This window comes from Culex pipiens, chromosome 2 (genome assembly GCF_016801865.2).
Source record: "Culex pipiens pallens isolate TS chromosome 2, TS_CPP_V2, whole genome shotgun sequence".
NCBI classification, from domain to species: Eukaryota; Metazoa; Arthropoda; class Insecta; order Diptera; family Culicidae; genus Culex; species Culex pipiens.
In genome coordinates, this window is record NC_068938.1 from 65943681 (window position 1) to 65970134 (window position 26454).

Consider the following 26454-nt stretch of genomic DNA (forward strand, 5'->3'; position numbering starts at 1 on the left):
AAAAGCAAAAAGCAAAAAGCAAAAAGCAAAAAGCAAAAAGCAAAAAGCAAAAAGCAAAAAGCAAAAAGCAAAAAGCAAAAAGCAAAAAGCAAAAAGCAAAAAGCAAAAAGCAAAAAGCAAAAAGCAAAAAGCAAAAAGCAAAAAGCAAAAAGCAAAATGCAAAAAGCAAAAAGCAAAAAGCAAAAAGCAAAAAGCAAAAAGCAAAAAGCAAAAAGCAAAAAGCAAAAAGCAAAAAGCAAAAAGCAAAAAGCAAAATGCAAAAAGCAAAAAGCAAAAAGCAAAAAGCAAAAAGCAAAAAGCAAAAAGCAAAAAGCAAAAAGCAAAAAGCAAAAAGCAAAAAGCAAAAAGCAAAAAGCAAAAAGCAAAAAGCAAAAAGCAAAAAGCAAAAAGCAAAAAGCACAATAACTATCACTATCAAAAATTCAGATGAAATTTATTTACGGTTTTCAGAATTGCTTAGTAAGTTATGTTAATTAAGACTTATGTTGATTTTCCAGAGAATCGCTCAAGGGCCTCAGCGATAGGTTACTCAATCGCGGCCTGCACTTGTTTGAAGATAGTGCTCTCTCGGTGCCCTCACCCCCTCCGTTATCGCAGTAAGGCCATGCTCACGTACGCGACCACCCCCGCAAGGCTAATCAGTTCTGGGATGTGGTTAATCGGATTAAGTTGCCGGGTGGTTCAGGCAATGAGCGATTTGTGCCACGCCAAACGTGACCACCGCCGATATATTGGCAGGTTGTGGCCGCCACCTGACTGCGGGGTGTCGTGTTTTGTAATCTGAAGATATGAATGGTGATGAATTTGAATTGTGGCGAAGAGATTAGCGATTCTGTGGAACGCTTGACAAGATGGGTCATATGGTTTGATAGGGGCTCAAAAGATTTGTCACTGAAGTGATGTGTGAAGAAGAAATTGTTTAGAAACCACTTCAAACTAAACCACTGATGTAATCGACCTGAATTACCTAATATTAAATTTATTGTAGATTTGGTCTTGTTATTCTTGATTGCATTGTTGTAACCTCAAGCAAAATCCTATGATTTCAAACCGAACAAATCATTCCTCAAACAACTCGCTTTCCCAGATTCAACACGTCAAACAACTTACCGCAAATTGAATTGCACATCATTTCGGGGGAAACTGTGACTGTCACTCGCACAAAGCAGCATTTGACAAAGCTCCAACAAGGAAAGAACTATTGTCACCGAGGTGGGAAAATCGAGACAAATTGTATCGTCTCTTGTACGAACCCCGGGACGACACATTTATTTCGACTCCGACGCGCGTTTGTCACATGCAATCGGGAAATGGGGAAGCAAATTCGAACTGCGGAATTGAATTCCTTGAATTTCCAAACACGCTGTCGTGATTTTGAAGAAACTGTTTCTGCATTTCCGGTCAGTCGAGGGGAAAACTGACTAAATTTTCTCTTGTAATAAACTTTTTGATCATTTCTTGACAATTTTTGTCTTGTCTTGAAAATCCCTAGCAAAAATTAAGTAAACTTATTAACCTCTAAACAAAAGAATACATACAAAATTAGATTTGAAAAAAACATTCAAACAAAGAAAATAACCAGCTTTTTGGTTCAAGCAGCCAAACCGTTGCTTCGATAAAATATTTAAAATTCCTCGCGTTCGCGAACCACATCACAGTTATGATGACTGCAGGAAAAAGCTCTGAAGCATTTCCCAAGGAAAAGCGTCAGCCGCGAATCTTCCTCGCAGACGTGTCGGAGGAGGAAAAATATGAGAAAATAGTGGTTGCGACGTGATTTCGTTGCATGCTTTCCCAAACGTTAATATTGGAGTGCACGAAGAAAATGTTAGCAGGATGTGAAAAAAGGAGCTTTTAGCTGGCTGAAGATTTATCGGATTTGTCGCATAAATCCAGTTTAACACTGTTCTGGCAGTTGGGAACAGCATAATCAATGTCAAGGCTTTTGGTGGCAAAGAGTAGCTTGAAAAAAAAAACAAATTTAAAAAAATTAAGAATGGGCAACGATAAGGTGAAACGGGAAGGCACCGCACATCTTGACACCACGACTGGAGTTTTTGAAAGCAGTTTTAAGTTTAATTCCCTAAATTAAATGATATCTGTGAGTGACAGGCGTTAAATATAAAGGTAGCAAGAAATCTGTCATGTTCAGGATTTGATAGAAGTTGATCAGAAGATGTCTAAGGACTGGCGTCCCGTTTCACCTTAAATGGATAGTATGTTGAAAATGGTTTGTTCTAGAGGTCGTATCGAGGTGCTCTGATTTGGATAAAACTTTCAGCGATTGTTTTTCTATAAATGAGATGAACTCATGCCAAGTATGATCCCTGTACGACAAAGGGAAGTGAGGTAAACGGGCATTGAAGTTTGAGGTCCAAAAACAATGAAAAATCTTGAAATTGCTCCCATTTGCGTAAAACTTTATCAATCCTTACTCTTTTAGGTGCATATACACAGCAAAAAAAAGTGTAAATTTGGAAGGTTTATTTTAGAAGATTGAATATTACCTCTTTAATGATGTAATTTTACCTCAATTTAGACTGAAAATGCGACATAACACCAGAATAGTTGTAAAATTACACATTTTCAGAGGTAAAATTACACATTTTTTCTGACATAAAAGATGTACCCCTTTCCAGATGTAATATTACCATGATTTTTTTTTCTGTGTATCTAAGATTGGTTTAACTTTTTCTCATAGATTTTGCAAATTACTGTTAAAAATATATTTTTCAAAACCTTAATATCTTTTTGCAACAGCCTCCAACACCCATACTCCCATAGGATCATATTGTGGTTTCAATAAATTTGTGAATTTAGTTGGAATGTTTTGGAAAAAAGTTGCACAGATTTTTGTTTATTTTTGAAAATTTCACGAGAATTTTGAAAATTTTTGCGGAATTATGCAAATTCTAAACTTTTTGGAATGAATGTGTTTGAAAATAAATGTGTTGAAATACATTACACATTTGGTTTTATTTAACTCAATTTACTATTGAGTGGTTTTCTATTGGTCAGGTATTCAATGTTAAAAATTAAAACTTTTGTAAAATAATTTGATCTTTTCAATAACAATAAATTTTAAAACCAAGCTTTACTTATGAAGTTTTTGCCAATAGATAAAGATCCGCATTTCATAGTTAAGACCAAATTTTATTTTTTTTGAAATATTCTATAGAAAAGTTCAAAATTTGTTGCTAAAGTTTAATTTTTTAACATTGAATATTGGACCAACAATTTCCAAGATATGGTCAGTTGAAAGGTGACACTTAAAAATCAATTTCATCTATCCGAATTCTTTGTAAAACTGTGTTTCAGCATCCTTATGCCCGATTTTTGAAGTTGCAGGGTGGAAATAGCAGGAAAATTTCTAAGCTTATTAAAATATGTTGTTCAGGGATTCATTTCTTATAAGAAGTATTTTTTAAATCCAAAAGAAATCAAAAAATTATACATAAAATTAGGTAATACTTGAATTTTATCAAAAAAAACTTGTTAAGTACTTTTCTATTGCAAATTATTTTTAATATATATTTAATTCAGGTTTCCAAAAAAACACGATTGTTTAAAAAATTCATATCTCCTAAACCAGATTTTGCACTATCACGCACTATGGCTCAGAAGGTGTTTTTTCAGTCCCTTTAACATACAAAAAAAGTCGTTAGTTAAAAGTAACTATTTTTGGAATTTATCTTTTAATGAAAAAAAAATTGAATAAAAAGATCTGATCTGAAAAGTCCTCAACAGAACCCAAAACTTTGCCGAAGACATCAAATCGATTAGAAAATCCCTTCTCAAGTGAACTTAAGGTAAAATGGGTGAGCCTACCGGTTATTTTATATTCGAGAATAAAAAATCTAATCGTTCATAAAACAATTGCCTAAAAAACCAAAAAAAAAATTCTTAAAGTCCTGTTTACCATTAAAAAAAAAACTAGAATTATTAACTTTTAGAAGAGATATTCATTTTTCGACATTAAAAACATTACAGGCTCACGGAAAAAATGATGTAATATTCATAAGGAAATGGTGACAAATTTTGTGTCAAAAAATGTATAATATTACAAAAGAAAATGTTGAATATTCACCAGTTTTTGGTGAATTTTCATCAAGTTACAATTTTTAAATATTTTTAAGGTAAGTAACATTACAAAAAGATTTTATATTCAACCAACAAAATTTTTTTTTTATAGAAAAAACTTTTTTCAGAAATAGTGCATGGACTTTGTGTGGCCTACCCCAGTATATGTTTAAAAAATAATAATCTTTAGAAAAACCTTTCCAGTTGGGAAATATTCCAAAAATAAATTGAAATCCTATCAAAGTTACCCCGGTTTACGGTAAAACAATTTATAAATAACATATACAAATGTCATTCTCGAGTAAAACTGGCTCCACTTGGGCCTCGAATAATATTTATGTCTATAATGTTTCATTGATATCGGAGAGGGTCCAGTAGAAAAGTACCTGAAAACAATCTATTTTGAGTTTGAACTGGTCTGCACAATATTTTCGGTATCTTATGTTCTATTATAAAAAAGGAAAACTATTTTTTTCGAATGTTTTATGTATATTTTTTCTAATAATTGGCCATAATTCACCAACACAATCTTGAGATGAGATTTTTATTGAATAACCTGGACAGAAATCTTTTGAGGATCTGTAAAATCTTTGTTTTTGAATTTGTAAATATTGAGTTGATTCCAAAATCATTAACAATTTTACATGCCGAATACACACTGAAAACATGTTTAAATCTGAAAACTAACTATGCAAAGAATTTTTGTCTACTTCTACATGTTATTAACTCCGACTGATTCACACTGTCTACTAACATAATTGCCAGAATCAACCAACTTTCTCATGAAACGTGTCAAATTCCGGCCAATTGTGACCAACCAGCCTTCCGGAAGCACCCTCCAAGCACATCAATTAGCCATCGCTTCCGCTCCATCAACCATTATCTGCGCTCACAAATCTGTGTCCCTTCTCCCGTCCCCCAAACCGACCATTAACAACTATAAGAAGTGTATAACATTTGCTCACAAGCTCAACCAAAAAAACAGAGACACACTTAATATATCACCCGAAAAGCCAAGAAAATGTTGTCGTCGCACGTGTTTGGCGGGGCCGAAATCAGTCATCAGCCATAGAGTTCCGTTCCTCCCTCGGAATCAAGCGCCAAAACGCGCGCCATTTTGCACCATTTACTTCCTCATTTGTCATTTTTATCGCGTTTCGGCGAAAATCACGCGTCTGTTTTAATGATCCCATAAACCATAAAGGCGGTCGCCGTTTTAATGGACGCTAGGATTCAATTTGCCCCGGCTTACGTCGACTGTTAAAATGGAGGTGCGGAATGTTTGAGACAAATAGATTTAAATTTGTTTAATTCTACCTTAATATTTAGCTATTCAGTTTTCTTTTAAATTTCTACAAAAAAAACCGGTTTCGAGAAATATCAAATTTAGCCCATTTTACGGTTCTCCTGTTACGAGGGTGTGGCCATCCCTAACAAACGACCATGGTCACGACATTTCGCGATACACAAGGAATCGGACTAGATTTTTTTTTATGTTGGCTTCCCCTGTGATGTTCAGTGGCTCTGGTTTTATTGTAGTTTAGGATTCATTTGGCACTTGGAGCCTAACATTTCAAAAGGGCACAAAACTTTTGTAAACAATAGTGTATCCCTTTCACTCAAATGACAGTTCGCATAAGGTGTGAAAGGGATACACTCTTGTTTACAAAAGTTTTGTGCCCTAATGAAATGGAAAGCACGACTTAAGCTGCCCACGACTCCGGGCCACATCCCTGTGACCTCCAATGAATACGAATGACTTTTGGGGGAGGTCGACTTGGCTTTGAAGACACATTGTCTAGTGCGGTTTATTTATTTGTGAATGACTTTTTTGGCGGTTTATTAAGGCGGAATCTAGTGTTGACGTAAACGTTAAAAAACAGTCAGGAATTTGAAAAAAAAGGTAGACAAATTTAATTAAAAACTCATTGATTTTGCAAAGTGCTGTCTCTTAAAAAGGTCTAAAGTGTTGAATTATGATGAACTTATTTTTTTTTCAAATGAGAAACAATACTAAAATTAATAAAATTATACAATTTCAAAATCAAATCAAAAAGCAAAAAAGCAAAAAAGCAAAAAAGCAAAAAAGCAAAAAAGCAAAAAAGCAAAAAAGCAAAAAAGCAAAAAAGCAAAAAAGCAAAAAAGCAAAAAAGCAAAAAAGCAAAAAAGCAAAAAAGCAAAAAAGCAAAAAAGCAAAAAAGCAAAAAAGCAAAAAAGCAAAAAAGCAAAAAAGCGAAAACGAAAAAAAGCAAATAAGCAAAAAAGCAAAAAAGCAAAAAAGCAAAAAAGCAAAAAAGCAAAAAAGCAAAAAAGCAAAAAAGCAAAAAAGCAAAAAAACAAAAAGCAAAAAGCAAAAAAGTAAAAAAGCAAAAAAGCAAAAAAGCAAAAAAGCAAAAAAGCAAAAAAGGAAAAAAAGCAAAAAAGCAAAAAAGCAAAAAAGCAAAAAAGCAAAAAAGCAAAATAGCAAAATAGCAAAAAAGCAAAATAGCAAAAAAGCAAAAAAGCAAAAAAGCAAAAAAGCAAAAAAGCAAAAAAAGCAAGAAACAAGAAACAAGAAACAAGAAACAAGAAACAAGAAACAAGAAACAAGAAACAAGAAACAAGAAACAAGAAACAAGAAACAAGAAACAAGAAACAAGAAACAAGAAACAAGAAACAAGAAACAAGAAACAAGAAACAAGAAACAAGAAACAAGAAACAAGAAACAAGAAACAAGAAACAAGAAACAAGAAACAAGAAACAAGAAACAAGAAACAAGAAACAAGAAACAAGAAACAAGAAACAAGAAACAAGAAACAAGAAACAAGAAACAAGAAACAAGAAACAAGAAACAAGAAACAAGAAACAAGAAACAAGAAACAAGAAACAAGAAACAAGAAACAAGAAACAAGAAACAAGAAACAAGAAACAAGAAACAAGAAACAAGAAACAAGAAACAAGAAACAAGAAACAAGAAACAAGAAACAAGAAACAAGAAACAAGAAACAAGAAACAAGAAACAAGAAACAAGAAACAAGAAACAAGAAACAAGAAACAAGAAACAAGAAACAAGAAACAAGAAACAAGAAACAAGAAACAAGAAACAAGAAACAAGAAACAAGAAACAAGAAACAAGAAACAAGAAACAAGAAACAAGAAACAAGAAACAAGAAACAAGAAACAAGAAACAAGAAACAAGAAACAAGAAACAAGAAACAAGAAACAAGAAACAAGAAACAAGAAACAAGAAACAAGAAACAAGAAACAAGAAACAAGAAACAAGAAACAAGAAACAAGAAACAAGAAACAAGAAACAAGAAACAAGAAACAAGAAACAAGAAACAAGAAACAAGAAACAAGAAACAAGAAACAAGAAACAAGAAACAAGAAACAAGAAACAAGAAACAAGAAACAAGAAACAAGAAACAAGAAACAAGAAACAAGAAACAAGAAACAAGAAACAAGAAACAAGAAACAAGAAACAAGAAACAAGAAACAAGAAACAAGAAACAAGAAACAAGAAACAAGAAACAAGAAACAAGAAACAAGAAACAAGAAACAAGAAACAAGAAACAAGAAACAAGAAACAAGAAACAAGAAACAAGAAACAAGAAACAAGAAACAAGAAACAAGAAACAAGAAACAAGAAACAAGAAACACCACGAAAACAGCATGATTTATTATTATGATTATAACTCATATTTCCTTCTTCCAATTCCTGCAGGATTTAGCCAAACTGTTCTGTTGTTGTCGTTGTCTTGCTGACGTGACTGTGACTGGCTGGTTGACAAAACATATGCTATCCACTGCAGAGCATCTGCTTACGTCAAATGAAATAATTTTCCCCTATCAAAACCATTTTTATTATGATCCCGAGTACATAAAAGTATTAGTTTTTTATCGTCGATTAAATTTATTATTGTTGCTATTTATTGCTTTTTGGAAAGCAATTAAACATAATCAAAATTAAATTGAAATAATTATATCAGTTATTATAAAAGGCTTCAATGATTATGTTCTACTTTAATATTTTCATCAGCTCAGGGAACATCACCAGAAGAAAATCCCGAAGCAGCAACAGCAGCAGCTTTTCACCAATTGGAATATTCATGGCGCGCTTCAGCGAACGGGAATTGCCGTCATTATCATTTGCAAATGTGATGATTTGGAAGCGAAAATTTCACGCCGGAAATATTTCCGGAACGAACGGGGTATAGCGGGCCACCATTCCAACAGTCGTTTGCTGTTTCCCGATCGACTTTTTCGCTCGAGTTCGAGTTAATTCGATTGGAATATGATTATGGGTGGAAAATTTCCGGGGAAAGGAAAAAGTTCGATGGGCCTTTGTTTTCGGAAATTAAATAACTTTTGTTTTATTTTTTCCCTTCTTGAGTTATGCAGAAATTAGTAAAGCAGAAGTTATTACCCGAAAAATGAAAACAAAGGAGGTTTTCTCTTTCGTTCCAAACCCAAACCAAAACACCCCACTTGACTTTGGATTGACATTTGTAATTTGTCACTGACATCAAATCCACTTCGGCTTGGATGACGTGACGGATACAGAAAGAAAAGCAAAAAAATACTTTCGCACACACAGAGTAGATAACGTCAGGCCAACAAAACTGCACCGCGATGCGCGATGTGCGGAATATTCTATCAGTGAACCGTAAAATTTATGACAAGCACGTGATTCTTAATCCAATTTGATTGTACTCTTCGGCAGCAACCGTTTTAGCACACACACCACACTTGCGAACACTCTTGATCCACTTCCACTTGCTTGAGAGAGGTTCTCTAGAAGAAGAAGAAACATATTGTTTTTTGTTAAATTTGTGTAAATTTTTTACGATATACCTTTTGATTTTTTTCAAAATATGTTTCGAGTATGTTTCTTAAAAAAAATAAAAGTGTGAAAAAAATCTAATTTTTTATTTGACATTTTATCTCAAAAAGTTGAATTCCCAAAATACATAATTACCAACTGTCTGAATTTTTTTATTTGATTTAGTGGACTTAAAAAACATCATTTGCGCAAATTTGCTCTAGAGCATAGGATGGTTTAATATCTTGTTCTGGAGATATATATTTTTATCATTCGATCTTTGGGAAAAAATCCAGAATATTGTCAATATTTATATAAAAAAAAGATGTAAGATGAAAAACCAAGTTTCAAAATTTTTTTTGGATAAAGAAAAAGTTTTCGAGTTTTAGGCATATATGGTAACAATTTTCGAAAAATGTTTTATTTTGGCATTTTAAATAGATTTCATGAAGATAAAGCAGCCTGCAAATATTTTTTTGAAAAGCTGACTAAATTTCCTACAATTTTCCTTTATTTGTTATTGACTCTTTATTAATCGTACTGCTGGTTGCCGAGAAACGGCTTCTTAAACTTTTTAATTGGTGAAACATGAGTTTTTCTCAGTGTGATCTGATAAGCCCCCATTTTTCAACTTGCTATAAATGGCAAATAATGGTTCGATTTTTTATTGATAAAGAATGAAACTTTTGTAAAATTTTGGAAGAGTTCCGAATGTTCGAGAGGTTTCATCGGTGTGTGTGTGCGCCGCAGAGGAACACAAAGTGGAGCGAAAACAGAATCGCCGTCAGTTGAAAAAGAACCGTGCGATTAAAATGTTCTTTTTTTGGTTTGCTTTTTTTTTCGCGCTGACATATAGGATAGACCATTAGCGTTTTTACATTTTTTTTATTCGATTGTGAGTAGCGAGACCTCGCGGTTACTCTGCAACGTGTTTTCCGAGCCTTTCATTTGATATTTTATTTTTCATACGTCCTTCTTTTATCATCGTTGATTGGAAGGCACGCCGCCGGTTTAGTTCGTTTAAGTTATTGTTTTAATATATTAGAATCGGTTACGTAGTGTCCTGTTTTCTTTTTGTTGATAATCGTGGATCGTAATAACTTATTCCAACTGGCAGTTCTAGTATTAACTCATCAAACTATCGATTTTATGAAGAGTAAAGCGTTTTTTATTTACTATTTTTGAAATTTGCACGCGTTATCTAAATTGTACAATTAGTAAAAATATACTGATAATTCCCGCCCATAGCACTACTGCTCGGTTGGCACGCGTTCGATTAAAAAAAACTTTCTAACTAATCAATAATTTATCTTTCCGCAGCAAGCTGCCTAAGATTTAAAAATTTCAACCGATAAACAAAATGCTCATGGTCACATCACTGCCACTCGTGAATCCTGACCTCAAACCCATCTACTAACCCCCTCAAAACTCATGTGATACTTTGTCGGAGAAGCAGTCGATTGGGCGGTCTCTATCACTCAAGTATCGGACTAACATTCCCATCCACTTCCCCGTGACTCTGCCACTGGTCGTGGCCGGCGCCGGTATTGATCACATGATAGGGGCCTTTGAGAAGTTGCGAAGCGAGGAAAGATAGCACCCACTCATCTTGTAACTTCTGGAGGTCCTGGTCAATAACGGAGTAGCAACTGCGGGTGGGCACCTATGCTTATGCTTATGCTTATTTATAAAGAATTTTCTATTCTATAAGGCTGGTACAAATACTTTAAATGTATCAAAAGCAATAAGCTTAAATCAATTTAAAATGCATTCCCTTGCGTTTAAAATCATTTAAGTATGTTTGGGTTTATTCAAAAATCCTTTGAATGTCAACCAGCAGTTCTATCAATAAATAAATATGATGCAATTTTTTTCAGCTTTCGTAAACTATTTTGTAGGGGTGCTTTTCATTAGTTATTGCAAATTTTATTACAGTTTTTTGCAACCCCCCCCCCCCTTCAAAAATTCCCCAAAAAATCCGGAGGCAAAAAAAGGGAGTTTTGCGGAAAATTAAAATTTACATTGAATAAAGATGTACAGTTGATTGTTTACTATTTTCAACACATTGTTTAATGTTTTGTATTTTTAATGAAATAGGGCACTTTGAGAATTTTTGCATATTAAAGATTTTAGGACCTCAGATCAAAACTTTAGGAAAAATCGATTTTACTAATTTTTGGAAGCAGCATAACTGTAATAATGTATAAAACATTTTGTGATGCATTTTTCTTCAAAATTTTGAAAATTGAGCTTATTATTTGAAAAATAAACATTTGTTTGCCCCCACTGAGATTTTTTTCTAATCTAATCTAATCTAATCTAACACAAACGCAGCCAGTCCGATGAAAGCATGCTGGAAAGTCTTGTGATTAGATTACGCCCCAAGCACTTTTCTTGTCATTATTAATAATTGCAGTACATCCGAGAACACCCAAAAATGTATTGCAAAAATTAAAGCGGCCAGCCCTACTACGTTGTGTTTACCGCAGAGAGGATTCTGAGAACGGATCACATTTCACAGAATCTACAGGGGAGGAAGGATGCGTGGACATACCGTACCAAACGCTCCAGTTTACAGTTTCATATGTGTTTTGTATAATGTGTTAAGTGTAAAATATAGTGTGGTTATATAATCAATTAAATAAAATAATGCAATATAATGATCATTTAATAAAATCCCTTCACCTATATATAATAACCACGCACCCAAGCACACAAACAGCGACGCAAAAGAAATGAAAATGTGCATGCAAAAACAAGACAGCGCATCCCCGTGGTCAGCGCACTAATGATGCCATTATTTAATTATAATAACCACGCACCCAAGCACACAAACAGCGACACAAAAGAAATGAAAATGTGCATGCAAAAACAAGACAGCGCATCCCCGTGGTCAGCGCACTAATGATGCCATTATTTAATTATAATAACCACGCACCCAAGCACACAAACAGCGACACAAAAGAAATGAAAATGAGCATGCAAAAACAAGATAGCGCGTCCCCGTGGTCAGCGCACTAATGATGCCATTATTTAATTATAATAACCACGCACCCAAGCACACAAACAGCGACACAAAAGACATGAAAATGAGCATGCAAAAACAAGATAGCGCGTCCCCGTGGTCAGCGCACTAATGATGCCATTATTTAATTATAATAACCACGCACCCAAGCACACAAACAGCGACACAAAAGAAATGAAAATGAGCATGCAAAAACAAGATAGCGCGTCCCCGTGGTCAGCGCACTAATGATGCCATTATTTAATTATAATAACCACGCACCCAAGCACACAAACAGCGACACAAAAGAAATGAAAATGAGCATGCAAAAACAAGATAGCGCGTCCCCGTGGTCAGCGCACTCTTGCCCCCACTGAGATTTTTTTCGAGTTTAAATTCAAACATTCATTCAAAAAAAAAAAACATTCAGAAGATACATTCGACTTTCTCTGAGTCGATATTATCGTGAAATATAATAAGCAATCCGAGATCGCAGTTTGGAGCATCGATAGTATTTTTCGGAATTAGACTACCATTTTATTTTGAAGGTAGAATTACAAAAGATATAATTTGTATATTCAACATTGAGTAAATTTTGTTTCATTAAATGATTTTTGATCTTAAAGCTCAGCTTTTTAAGAATATTAAGCATATTTCTTTGTGTCGTGAAACCATAACGATTTTTTTTAACAGTCAGAATATTTAAAAGTTTAATCTTATTTGAAATTTTTCAGATTTTGCTACAGACTTTTGCTTCATTATTTTGTAATGAAATTAACAATGGAAGATATTTAAAAAAGGATGGGATTTAAAAAGTTTGTCTAGAAAAGTAATTTAAATTTTGTTTTGTAATATAATTATATAAAATGCGTCAAATTTGCTTTTAATTTTGTGTTTTGGAATCAAGCAATTTTTCTAGCGTGAAAAATCACTTAGCCTAGGCATAATGCATTGAAATAGTTTCATCCAATTTTAAAAATACCAAATAAACATCCTGAAAAAAAATCTATAAGTCCTGAAAACTACACAACTTTCTTCAGCCAACCACTAAAAGTAAATAACTGAGATTAAAATTAATTCCAGATCAATTAAGCATCAACAAATGACCTTGTTTCCTAAACTCTAAAAATTATTCGGGAGGTTATTTGGTCCAAAATATGAAATATCTACTACTTTCTACTAGTAGACCATTACAAAAATCAAAAGATTAGAATAATTAAGAAAAGTTTTATTTTTTAACATTAAAAATCAGTTAAAATAAGTTCCGAGATATCGTCGCAGTAGAAAATTACAGGTCGATTCGATTTCTTTGTGAGACTGTTTTTCATAAACTCAGCCTTTCAAAAAATATTGTTTGGGGTACTTTTCTTTCAAGGAGTACAAAAACGAAAATAATCGGACATTTATACCTAAAGTAGCTATATAACTTCAAACAGTACATATTATTAAAACTGGTAAGAAAGGCAAAATGTATAATACTTTTCGATTGCATATCCCATTTACTCTGATTTTTTGTCAAAATTTCAAGATTTTACAAAAAGCATGATTTTTTCAAAAATTCCAGTTTTTTTGAAATAGAGCCAGATTTTGCACCATCACGCATTATGGCTTAAGAGATGTCTTTTTTCTGATCTTCAAAAGGCATTGGAAAGCAGGAATCTGGTTGGAAGTTTGACTAGTTTTATGTGATTTTGCCATTTTTTTTTTCAAAATTTCATTTTTAAGGGTTCAACTTTGGCTGTATTTTTGACTTAAATATCCTATATTTTAGGTAAATAGAAGTATGCAGAAATTTTTGCGTTTTGAATGGTGTCATTCTATAGCAGAAAATGTGAAAAACGAGCAAAAAATTGAAAAAGTGACTTAAAAAACATGAAAAAATAAGGTTGGCAAAATGTAATGATAGGAAGTGCTAGATTAAGCCAAAAACTATCAGATACAAACATAAGCTAAACAAGATTTGATTTGATTTGATTTGATGTGATAACCAACAGGGCCACAAGGATGACAAACATAATCTAAACAAGATAAACGCAAATTAAAATACTTCAAATGAAACAAGAAACTTTAAAATAAGAAAAGTAAAGTTTTTCTTAGAAGAAAAGTTGCTCAAAATTACCTCCTGAACACGGGAAAAAAATGGGTCGAAAAAAATTTGGGCAGTTGAGGGTTAAACAGTAATGAAAAATTAAAAAAAAATTTTTTCCGTGTACCTTTTTTTCCAAAAAATCCTAAATCGAAAATCCTTTCTCAAGAACAGAATTTCATACATTCACAAACCCATTTTGTAAGGCCAGCCCTCAAAATTGTTTGGAGACTTGTATGGAAAAATGAATGAGGAAAAATTGCTTTATTTGACATCGGGAATTCATGGACAAAAAATCATTCAAATCAAACAATGCGGGATCGTAGAGAACTTTTTAATATGTTATTAAACTCGAAGCTTTATTGTTTTTAATCTAATGTTGTTTATTATATTTTAAAAAAGTTTGTAATTTGTTGACTTACACTATGGATCAACTTATTCTCAGTGTTACAAAGCTTCTCCTAATTTTTAAAATAGTTAAGATAAAAACTTGACACTTTTCCAGAGAACTGCTCCACTTGCTTTCTTCGCAAAACGGTTCACGCTACCGCTGGACAAAGAATGGTGTTTATTTCTTCCATCTATTAAATATTAAGGCGCAACCCCTTAAGTATAAGAAGCATAAATCCTTAATAACTCTGCCGCTGCTGCTCGTTGCATTCGCATCCCCCTTTTTTCTAATCCCGGTCACCACTTTGAGCAGGTTCCGGAACCGGGTGCAGCAGCTGGTGCTCCGAGGTCGAAGCCTTCACCATGGTGGCAAAGCGGGACGCGGGACGCTTCCGGAGCAGCCGCGGACAACCGTCCTCGACGATAGCACCGTGCTCCAGGACGATGACGCGGTCGTAATCGAACAGCGAGTGCAATCGATGCTAATCGGATCAAGATGATGAGAGGACGAGGAGCAGAAGAGCAGAGTGTTTATGATACGCAATTTCGTTGCAGCGTGGCGAAAAAGAGAGAAATGAGAAGAAGGGGAATAAAACGATGATTATTATGAGTCATTATCGGATGAAGGCGTTCGAGTGGATTGTTGGAGGGCGTCCCTTAAAGATTTGAGTGGTGGAGAATTGGCATCTTGAGGGGTGACGAAATTGTGAAAATATGTTAACAGCCAACGAGTAATCGATACAAGCGAATTGACGGCAATGCTCTTATTACTCAATTCAGAAGGAGAGAAAATTTCTAGAGATAAAAATATCACTGTGGCATTTTATCGCAACACCATCTCAAGACAACCTGTAATCATCACCAATCAGTAAACTAAGAAAAAGCAGAAGAAAAAGCTAAAACATCTGTAATTACCGCTATCGTGAGCACGGTCCGTCCTTTGAACGCTTTCGCGGCAGCATCCAGCACCAGCTTCTCGGTCTCCGTATCGAGCGATGAGGTGGCCTCGTCCAGCACCAGACAAACCGAACCTCGCAGCACAGCCCGAGCAAGGCAAAGAAGTTGCCTCTGTCCAGCGCTAAACAGCGGTACTTCCTCGCTGAGGTGGGTGTCTTTTGATAAAAAAAAAGAAAATAATTCAAAGTTACGTCATTTGTGAAAGCTCCCACTTACCCAATCCTTTAGCAAACCCCACAACCAACTCCTTCAACTGGGCCATTTCCAGACAGTTCCACAGCTCCAAGTCACTAAAGTGACCCCGCGGATCCAGGTTCTCGCGGAGACTGCCCCCAAACAGCATCACCTCCTGAGGGATGATTGACAGTCTGCTGCGCAGCTCATCCGTGTGAATGTTGGCGATGTCCACGTCATCGATCAGGATTCGACCGTCGACCAGTTCTAGGACTCCAAAAAGTGCCAGGGCTAGGGAGGATTTTCCACTTCCGGTGCGGCCACAGATGCCAATCTGCAAAGAAAAACAAAAATATAAAATCATCAAATTTTATCAAGATTCAAGATTCAAGATTCAAGATTCAAGATTCAAGATTCAAGATTCAAGATTCAAGATTCAAGATTCAAGATTCAAGATTCAAGATTCAAGATTCAAGATTCAAGATTCAAGATTCAAGATTCAAGATTCAAGATTCAAGATTCAAGATTCAAGATTCAAGATTCAAGATTCAAGATTCAAGATTCAAGATTCAAGATTCAAGATTCAAGATTCAAGATTCAAGATTCAAGATTCAAGATTCAAGATTCAAGATTCAAGATTCAAGATTCAAGATTCAAGATTCAAGATTCAAGATTCAAGATTCAAGATTCAAGATTCAAGATTCAAGATTCAAGATTCAAGATTCAAGATTCAAGATTCAAGATTCAAGATTCAAGATTCAAGATTCAAGATTCAAGATTCAAGATTCAAGATTCAAGATTCAAGATTCAAGATTCAAGATTCAAGATTCAAGATTCAAGATTCAAGATTCAAGATTCAAGATTCAAGATTCAAGATTCAAGATTCAAGATTCAAGATTCAAGATTCAAGATTCAAGATTCAAGATTCAAGATTCAAGATTCAAGATTCAAGATTCAAGATTCAAGATTCAAGATTCAAGATTCAAGATTCAAGATTTAAGATTCAAGATTCAAGATTCCAGATTCCAGATTCCAGATTCCAGATTCCAGATTCCAGATTCAAGATTCAAGATTCAAGATTCAAGATTCAAGATTCAAGATTCAAGATTCAAGATTCAAGATTCAAGATTCAAGATTCAAGATTCAAGATTCAAGATTCAAGATTCAAGATTCAAGATTCAAGATTCAAGATTCAAGATTCAAGATTCAAGATTCAAGATTCAAGATTCAAGATTCAAGATTCAAGATTCAAGATTCAAGATTCAAGATTCAAGATTCAAGATTCAAGATTCAAGATTCAAGATTCAAGATTCAAGATTCAAGATTGAATGATGAATGATGAATGATGAATGATGAATGATGAATGATGAATGATGAATGATGAATGATGAATGATGAATGATGAATGATGAATGATGAATGATGAATGATGAATGATGAATGAGGAATGATGAATGATGAATGATGAATGATGAATAATGAATGATGAATGATGAATGATGAATGATGAATGATGAATGATGAATGATGAATGATGAATGATGAATGATGAATGATGAATGATGAATGATGAATGATGAATGATGAATGATGAATGATGAATGATGAATGATGAATGATGAATGATGAATGATGAATGATGAATGATGAATGATGAATGATGAATGATGAATGATGAATGATGAATGATGAATGATGAATGATGAATGATGAATGATGAATGATGAATGATGAATGATGAATGATGAATGATGAATGATGAATGATGAATGATGAATGATGAATGATGAATGATGAATGATGAATGATGAATGATGAATGATGAATGATGAATGATGAATGATGAATGATGAATGATGAATGATGAATGATGAATGATGAATGATGAATGATGAATGATGAATGATGAATGATGAATGATGAATGATGAATGATGAATGATGAATGATGAATGATGAATGATGAATGATGAATGATGAATGATGAATGATGAATGATGAATGATGAATGATGAATGATGAATGATGAATGATGAATGATGAATGATGAATGATGAATGATGAATGATGAATGATGAATGATGAATGATGAATGATGAATGATGAATGATGAATGATGAATGATGAATGATGAATGATGAATGATGAATGATGAATGATGAATGATGAATGATGAATGATGAATGATGAATGATGAATGATCGTTCATGATGAATATTCAACAACTTGAAAAAAAAATCCGAATTTATTTGGCTTTTTTTTAAATCATGTCAAATTTTAATAACGTCCTGCAACCCTCACTCCTTACCCTCTGTCCAGCCGGAATGGTCAGGCTCAAATTTGTGATAACATTCTCCTTCTGGCTCTCATACCGCAGCGTGACGTTCTCGAACACGATGTCACCTTTCTGGGGCCACGAGATCGGGACGGGTTTGTCTAAAAAGTGCAGTGAATAAAAAAATACAGCGAAGCAAAAATTAGATTTAGATTCTCTTTTAAAGTTGCAGCGGATGGGTACATTTCAATCGAAACTCGAGAGCTTTCGATTTTGGTAAAACTGCTGGATGGAGTGCACAATTTGTTGATGGAGTTTATGTGACACTCGAAACGAACCATCGATAGCTTTGAAGTGTGTACAGCTTCGATGACCCTGGGTCTTGACGATTGAATTGCAACAGGGTAAAAAAAAAGAGTTGAAACGAGAACGTGATGATGCCCAAGTTTGGTCTGCGTTTTGGTTATATCTTAAATTGCTTTGGTTTGTTTGCAACCTTGGGGCGCATTCGTGATATGAAAACTGGTGATACTTTAGCATGAAATTTTCCATTCAAAAAAAAGCAATTACTCACACTTCACCTCACTCCTCTCACGGTACCTCTCCTGGCTGCTCTCGATGCAAAACTGTATCCGCTCCACGGCACCCACGTACATCTCCATCTCGGCCGTCAATTTCACCACCCAGTTCAGGTAGATCGGCACCAGCAGCGCGTAATTTATCGCTAGCCCAATGAGCGACGAACTCGTCCCCGCCGGACTCAGGCTGGCCGTAATGAGCGCACTCAGGATCGCCACAAAAACGATTATCGCGCCCAAATAGTCCAACGCAATGCCCAGCCATCGGTTGCTGCAGTTCAGCATCACCTGGGCCACGTTGTTGGCCTCCATCCGGCGGAACAGGGTGTCGGTGAAGCGGGCCTGCTGCCCGTAGGCCCGGATCGTGGTGACGCCCTCGATCGTCTCGGAAAAGTGGGCGATGATCGGCGAGTAGGTGAGCGACTCGATGCGCTGGAGTTCTCTTAAAAAGATATTAAAATCCGGTTGAATTTTTTTAACTACAAAGTTATTCTCTACGTCTTCGCAAAAAGTCTTTTTTTTATCATTTGTCAGCCATTAACGTTTAAAAAGGCCTGGGAGTGATTTAGTTTTTGGCATTTTCTATATGATAGACTTGATTTTCAGCCTCGAAAATATTTTTACCGGAAAGCTCGTCTAATTTTCCATAAGTTTGCCTTTGGCAGCTTTTCAATTGAATGTATGGGCAAACAGATATAAGCTTAAATACATTGCTCATAACTGAAAATAGAATAGTTTTTTCAGTATGCTAGAAACCTGAAAAGTAAATAAGCTTACGCAAATATTCAAACGAGTCAAATTAAAAAGCTGTTGAAGGCAAACTTATGGAAAATTAGACGAGCTTTCCGGTAAACATATTTTCAAGGCTGAAAAATCAAATCTGTCATATAGAAATTGCCAAAAAACACCAAAAAACCTATTTTTTCCATATTTTAATTTTTTAAACGACTGTATCTTTCCAAGGATTGGTCATATGACAATCAGGGCTGCGGAGTCGGGTAATATTTCAAGCGACTCCGACTCCGGCTTTCTGAGTTAAGCCGACTCTGACTCCGACTCCGGCTCCGGCTTTCCACAAATTGTTGACTCTGGTTCCGACTCCGACTCCGGCCTACCAACTCAAACCGACTCCAACTCCGACTCCAGCTTTCCAAAATTTGTTGACTCCGGCTCCGACTCCGACACCTAATCTGTATAATAAATATAAAAAAACGCACAACAATTTCCTGAGTAAATTTGAATTTTGTTGTTTGAAAAATTGGAACATTTTATTTAACTACTTTAAATTTACATTTATTTTTCAAGTTAATAAGCTAGCTACACTAATTTTCAATTGTTTTTTTCAGTAAGTTTTCATTTACTGAAAATTTCAGTAAATTAAACTGAATTCAGTAATGAGTGAATTGGTGTGTCAGTAACTATCTGGGTCTCGTGGCGCAGGGGTAGCGGCTTCGGCTGCCGATCCCGATGATGCTATGAGACGCGGGTTCGATTCCCGCCTTATCCACTGAGCTTCTATCGGATGGTGAAGTAAAACGTCGGTCCCGGTTTCTCCTGTCTCGTCAGAGGCGCTGGAGCAGAAATCCCACGTTAGAGGAAGGCCATGCCCCGGGGGGCGTAGTGCCAATAGTTTTGTTTTTTTAACTATCAAAGATACCCTGGTTTTGAAATAAACAATTTTCAAAGTAACTATTTTTCAAAGCTTTTTTGAATTTACTTGAGAAGACATACATGGCATTGTGTGATTCAGCCCAGTCCACACTTTAAACATACAAATCATGAGAAAATTCTAATATTTGAAAAATAAATTCAATTATATCAATTATATCACCCCGATTTAAGGCATTTTAAAAAAATAGACTTGTTGCATATGTTGCATATTTATTTACATACAAAATGAGCATGTTGCGTTCTATGTAGAAGATTGATATAATAGTTGATAATGTTAAATACTGATAATGAGCTTTCCAATCACAATAAAAATGCTTCGAAAACATCATGGCATCTGATAAATATCTTGAACCAAAAAACAAAATTAAACAAAAAAATGTCAACGCAGTGCACGCAAAATTCAAAAAATAAATTTAAAATATAAACCCGATAAAATCCCACCAGGGGTGAGATAGAGCCTTTCTTACTAAAGAATTTAACTTCTTTCAATTCATAACATCGACTTGATACAAAAAACTTATGATGAAAGCAAGGTATTATTAATGATGTGTTTTCCAAAAGAAATTGAAAACGCAATTTTCACCAAAAGAATATTTTTAATCGTACAAATTCTTAATCAAACAAGCGTTTATGACAAACGCGAGCATAGCAAGCTTCCCATGCGCCAGTGACGACGCACACTGCGGTTTTGGTTTTCTAGTTTTGGTACGAGCCCAAAAACCGAACAAAGCAGGCGCAAAGTAAAACCGAGTTAACCGCACAGTGGGAAGCTTGCCATTCAGCATCTACGAAAGTGAGAGAGCCTGAGATAGCTATTTTTACAACCGCACCACTACACACTCAACCGCGAGAACCTTAGTTAGATAGCCATAGGGACGTGGCGTTACATCGTGCTGCCATCTGTTTTTTTTTAAGTGCAAGAGTGGAAAAGTGCTGAGTTATCGTCTAAAAATAGACGGCGTCCTATCTCGCCCGGCAAAATGAAGTCGATAAAGTAGTCGGTTTCGAAGAGAAAAAGTGGAAAACGGGGTCTAAAAATAGCGACACCATCCCCCTATTGGCGTTGCGAACATTGAAAACTTTGAAAACAATATAAAGCTTAGAAGCTTAGAAAGCTCCTATTGGAATCCAATGAACTCTGTTAAATAAACTTACGACATCACGACAAAATGAAGCCTACTTAAAGGCGATTTCAGGAGCACACGGGAAACAAATTGTTTGTAGCGGGATGAATGTCCTAAGTCACAAAAGTTTTTGCATAAACATTGGACAGTTATGCAAAAACGGACAGAGCAAAAGAAACCGAAAAGCTACGATATCTTACATGTTGTAGGAAACATCGGTAGACAAGCTACTACAAACGAGTATAAGTCGAGCAAAACATATATGCGCCAGTATTCGAAGCTCAACTTGACAACTTGGCGACGAAGCGTCAAAAATCAATGCAGTGTGATTTTTTGGCGATTTTTCCGATTAATATTCATAATGTATCGTTTTATTTACGAAGATGAAAATGACGTTCAGCCATAAAGTAAAACCTATAACTTTCTTTAGTAAGAAAGGCAAAAAGTAAATCGTTCTAAAAGTTGTTCGGGATTGCCGATCGATGTCAAATTTGTTTAAGATGCTCACTCATGGTCTGTACTATGAATGTAGGAAGAAATTTCGGATAAAATTAGAAACGAAAAATGTTGGCGAAGGTCACCAGGTGGGCTTTAACCTTTTTTTAGGGATTTTTTTTTTCTTATGGTAAGTTAATCAAACGGCTCTAACTCCAGAACCATATTATGAATCTGGATGAATGTTTGGGAGGTTGTAGAGCTCAAAAAATGCAATTTTTGAGATAAATAAAAGATATGAAAATGAAAATTTTTGACCATACTTTCATTGGAAAACTGTGTATTTTGTTGAAAAGTCTGGCCACATCCGAAAACAGATGGATATTTCGAAATTTGAGCGGCAACTCGCCCAGGTTCAGCACACTAGCTTTCTTCTGCATTCAGAAGAATCAAAATTTGATTCAGGGGAGCTGAGAACGACGCGACACAAAATTTTGCAAAATTTTACCACATACGAACATCACTCGACCTCCACGGAATTTATTTTCTATAAATTCGAGAGTTGGAGATAGACGAGTTCTGTCAAGATAAATCAATAGAGCGTCGAAAATCAATGCAGTGTGATTTTTTGGCGATTTTTCCGATTAATATTCATGCTGTATCGTCTTATTTACGAAGATGAAAATGACGTCTAGCCACAAAGTAAAACCTATACCTTTCTTTAGTAAGAAAGGCAAAAAATTGGAAGCAACCTGAATTATAACTAATATTTAACAATAAATAAGTTCGTAAATTATATTAAATTTTTTGACAACTCCGACTCCAGCTCCGACTCCGGGTCTATCAAAAATTTACGACTCCGGCTTCGACTCCGACTCCAGCTCTTACAATTTAGCCGACTCCGACTCCAGCTATTAGAGTTTTGACCTGGGATGGGATAAACAAAGAGAAAAAAACCTATTGTCAAACTAAACCACTTTCAACATGGCCGCTTCTGTCAACCTAAACCAGTCCTTTCTTATGAGGAGAAAATGAGAAGTATTGTAATTTGAATTGAAAAAATAAAAAAAAAATCAATTTCACAAATAATTGTAAATTGCTTGAATAGATTAATCAAAATATTTTCAATTGAAAGGCATTTATTTCTATCGTACACCGAATGTTGACTTATCTGCCTTTTTATTTTAAAAAACAATACATTTCATGAACTGACTATTCTTTTGCCCATTTAAAACTATTGTTATTTTTTTTGCGCGTTATAAAGAAATGTCATCTAGATTGAATAATATTAAACCTGTGCTTCCTATGAAATTAAAATGTGGCGTGAAGAAACAACGCCGTAGAACTGGATTTAAAAAGCAAACAAAAATAATGGCCACAGTTTAGCCTATTTGATTTTTTCGCACTTTTTTATTTCAACACATTGCCACAAACTGAAAAACAAACTTTTTTGCTCTTTGAAGTGAATGAATTGGTACAAATTTGAATTTTTGCCAGCCATTTCTTTCGATTCTGACACCTTAGGGCGTGCGACCTATGGAATGTTAAATATCTTTAAAGTTGAGTAAAAATTGCCGTTGAATTCAACGTGCTCCTCTTTGGGGAACTGGGAAAGGTTTATTTACTTCCTTTGCGTAACGGGACAACGACAGGAGCAGATCTAAGAAAAAATCTCCCCTCCCATTTAATGACTTGCAGGCTTTTTAGGATTTTATTTAGATTGAAGTAAGAAAACGCATTTAAATCGTATTGCATTTTTTACATCCAAATGAAAATAAAAAATCTTTCATATAAAAAACACAATAAAAATAGAAGAAGTGATAATTTTTTGACTCATCTTTGATTTGCCAACCATTTCAAGTAATTTGAATCAGGCAGCTCCTTATGAACGGATCCACCGTAAAACGATGGAACATAAACTCTCTCCATAAATTCTCCACCCACATCCAACTGCAAATTTTAACAGCCAAATAAAAAAAAAATCTGCGAGGAAAAACTAAACAACATTTCAACCAAAGAAAAAGTCATCCGCATGCTTGAGCACTGAGTTGAAAAACATCATCAAGAAAATTTGAATTGTCAAGCTATCTGAATCACAGATTGCTTGATATTTGTTTTCGAACACGAATTTTCTATCAAAAAACAGAAGAAGAATACAAACGTAAACACTCAAAAAGAAGACTCTATCCAACCGTCCCGTCCCAGGTTTTGACGACTCTGACTCCGACTCCGATTCGAGGTCCTCAAAAAGACCCGACTCCACTGACTCCGGCTCCGACTCCGACTCCACAGCCCTGCTTAAAAGTATCACTGAAGGTGTTGTGTTGTGAACAGACTCTGATATTTTTAAATTTAAATAATAATTATAATTATTGTTTTTTTTTTTACAAAAGAGCCGGTCTTAACTCCAAATATATCAAATAATCAATCATTCAATCAGTTAAAGCGTCATTTATAGTTATATCCGTGTGTAACTTTAGAATAAAGGATTTAATTTTTTATCAAAATGAAAACTTATATCATATTCCTTGTGACAGACCAAGTCCAGTTACAAGTAAAACATTTCCAGTTTATGCAACACTCAAGTTTGGCTCCCGAACTTTCCCAGGTACAACCCAATAACTCAATAAATAAACTTTCCGGAAGCTTTTATTGCCTGCCTTACACAAGCACACACCACCCTCCCCTCCCCATCAAGTCCGACTTGCTTTCTTTCCATTAGCAAATTTGCAGAAGCACATGTTTAATTCCACCCGGATGTGTCCCATTTCGGAGGAAAAAGCTATCTTCCTCATCTCTGGCTGTGTGTGTGTCTGTTTGAAGAAGGTGCAACTTTGGGACGCAAAAAGTCCGCAAAATGTACTTTATCAATATATCTGCCAAATCTTGCACACAAGTTTGGTCATACTAATTTCGACGCAGTCAGCACAGTTTGGTGTGGGTGTGGGTGTGTGTGTGTGGAGAAATGTGCAAATGTTGCAATATAATATTCAATCAAAAGATGTGGTCCAATAAACCGGGATGCCTGGACAACTTTCATCTGGTTTTATCTGTTTCGCAACTGGTTCTGGATGTGTTCGAGATTTGAGAGAGAATTCAAATGAGGTAAAGGGTTGATTTACCTTTTTTCGGACTGATGTAGATAAAAGTACTGCAATTTAATTTGTTATTAGCATCACAGGTCAAACTTAGGTAACCGTACCTTAATCTTCCACAATTCATAAACTTCATTACGAAGTTGATGACGATTACGAGTGGAGCTTTTTGGGTGAACACGTTATCAAAGTACCTTTCTGGACATGGTTTCGGATTCCTGTTCCCGGGAGGTTGTCCCAACCTTTCCCCCCCGAAGAAAGATACACTTCGAAGTTACATTTTGGTCGTTATTATTTATGCATGACAGCTTGTGATTGCAACAACTCGCACACAACTTGCCCCACTTCTGAGAAGGAAGAGTATACGGCAGGATCTGACACATGTCTGTTTTGTAGCTATGCATGCAAGGTGTTTTTGCTGAAAAGTTGTTTGATGTTTTGGTTTGGGATCTTGCACAGTAAACCGAAGAGCAGTGTAACTTGAGTTGAGTGGATTTGAAGATTCTTCTGTTATTTATCTTTTTTGTGATTTTCGATAAACAAAAAAAAAATAATTTTAAACACTAGTACTTGATTTTCATTTTCAAACTCATAAATCTCAGCCCAAAAAGCAATCCTCACCTGGACGAGCACCGGTAAAATTTCTGCACCACCCAGTAAACGGCACAGATGGGCACCGTCAGCAGGATAAAGTACGGCGTTACGAAACTGTTGATGAGCACGGCACAGAGACACAGCAGCACAAACTGGACCAGCTTCTGACTTGTGGCGGCAATTTTCTGCAGAAAAAGAGAACAGTTCAAGACCCTAAAAAAGGGATTCTTCCGGTTCGGTTTACCGACCTTGTCCACCACGGCGATGTCGATGCTGAGCCGGTTCATGAGTCGACCCAGGGGCACGGTTTGGAAGAAGTGGATTGAATTTCTCAGTACGGAGCTGATCAGCTGGCGGTGAAGTCGGCGCCGGGCGTTGCTGCCGGCCCGTTGGCCGGCTGGGAAGGAGACGGCCGCCAGGACGATGCAAAGCCCTGACAGGAGGGCGTACACTCGGAAGTGGTACCGGACCTTTGATGAAGCAGAGATTAGTCAAATGTGATTTTCGATTTTATAAAGAGATGAAAACTCTCTTACATCTCCCGAATCGTCTAGAGTTTCACCCTTTTCGTACTGATTCCGGTCGGTCCAGCCTTGCAGCCAAAAGTCCGTATAAACACGGAGACCTTGCTGGGCCAGAGCACTGACGAAGAATGTCGCCACCATGCGGAGCCCGCTGGACTGCAGGTACAGCCAGTACATGCGGGCTGGAATTGTGCCATATTTGCGTTCCTCGGTGGCGGTCGCGTTGTTGATTAGCCGGTTTGAGCCGTCCTCGGCAGGGTGGTCTGGAAGGAGAAACGGTTACCGGTAACGTAAATTAATAGAAATAATTGGTAATCGTTTTGGCAACAACAATTGACATTGAGAATTACGTTGGATCTCTTTTTTTTTATTATGTTCAAATATTGCTCAAGCCAAAATGTAAACAAACAGTCTACCCTGACTCTTCTTCAAATCGTACCTCCCACAACCTCCTCCTCCGCCTCCTCACTGTACCGCGAGATGCTGGACCAAAGCCTTCGCAGTGGGTTTCTCTGCCCACTGCCACCACCACAGCGCTGCTGCAACCGACCCAGATCCGCCTGCGACCGGCGACAACTTTCCTCCTCCGAAAGTGTCGCAGTGCTTCTGCAAGAAATTAGCACCCAATTAGTCCCTTCTTCCACCCCCTTCCCCCCCGCGAGTATGA

General features: G+C 35.8%; 1 protein-coding gene across 1 annotated transcript in view; it reads right to left on the reverse strand.

Moving 5' to 3' along the window:
* Positions 1-14363: 14363 nt before the first annotated feature.
* Positions 14364-26454, reverse strand: part of LOC120418429 (ATP-binding cassette sub-family C member Sur) — a 303151-nt gene continuing 291060 nt past the window's right edge. The window contains exons 20-28 of the mRNA XM_052708136.1: positions 26227-26393; positions 25800-26050; positions 25512-25733; positions 25291-25448; positions 18341-18786; positions 17800-17927; positions 15535-15826; positions 15277-15473; positions 14364-14843 (exon numbers count right to left, since the gene is read on the reverse strand). Of these exons, the coding sequence (XP_052564096.1) occupies positions 14649-14843; positions 15277-15473; positions 15535-15826; positions 17800-17927; positions 18341-18786; positions 25291-25448; positions 25512-25733; positions 25800-26050; positions 26227-26393 (2056 nt within the window). The 3' untranslated portion in view covers positions 14364-14648. The remainder of the gene's footprint in view (positions 14844-15276; positions 15474-15534; positions 15827-17799; positions 17928-18340; positions 18787-25290; positions 25449-25511; positions 25734-25799; positions 26051-26226; positions 26394-26454) is intronic.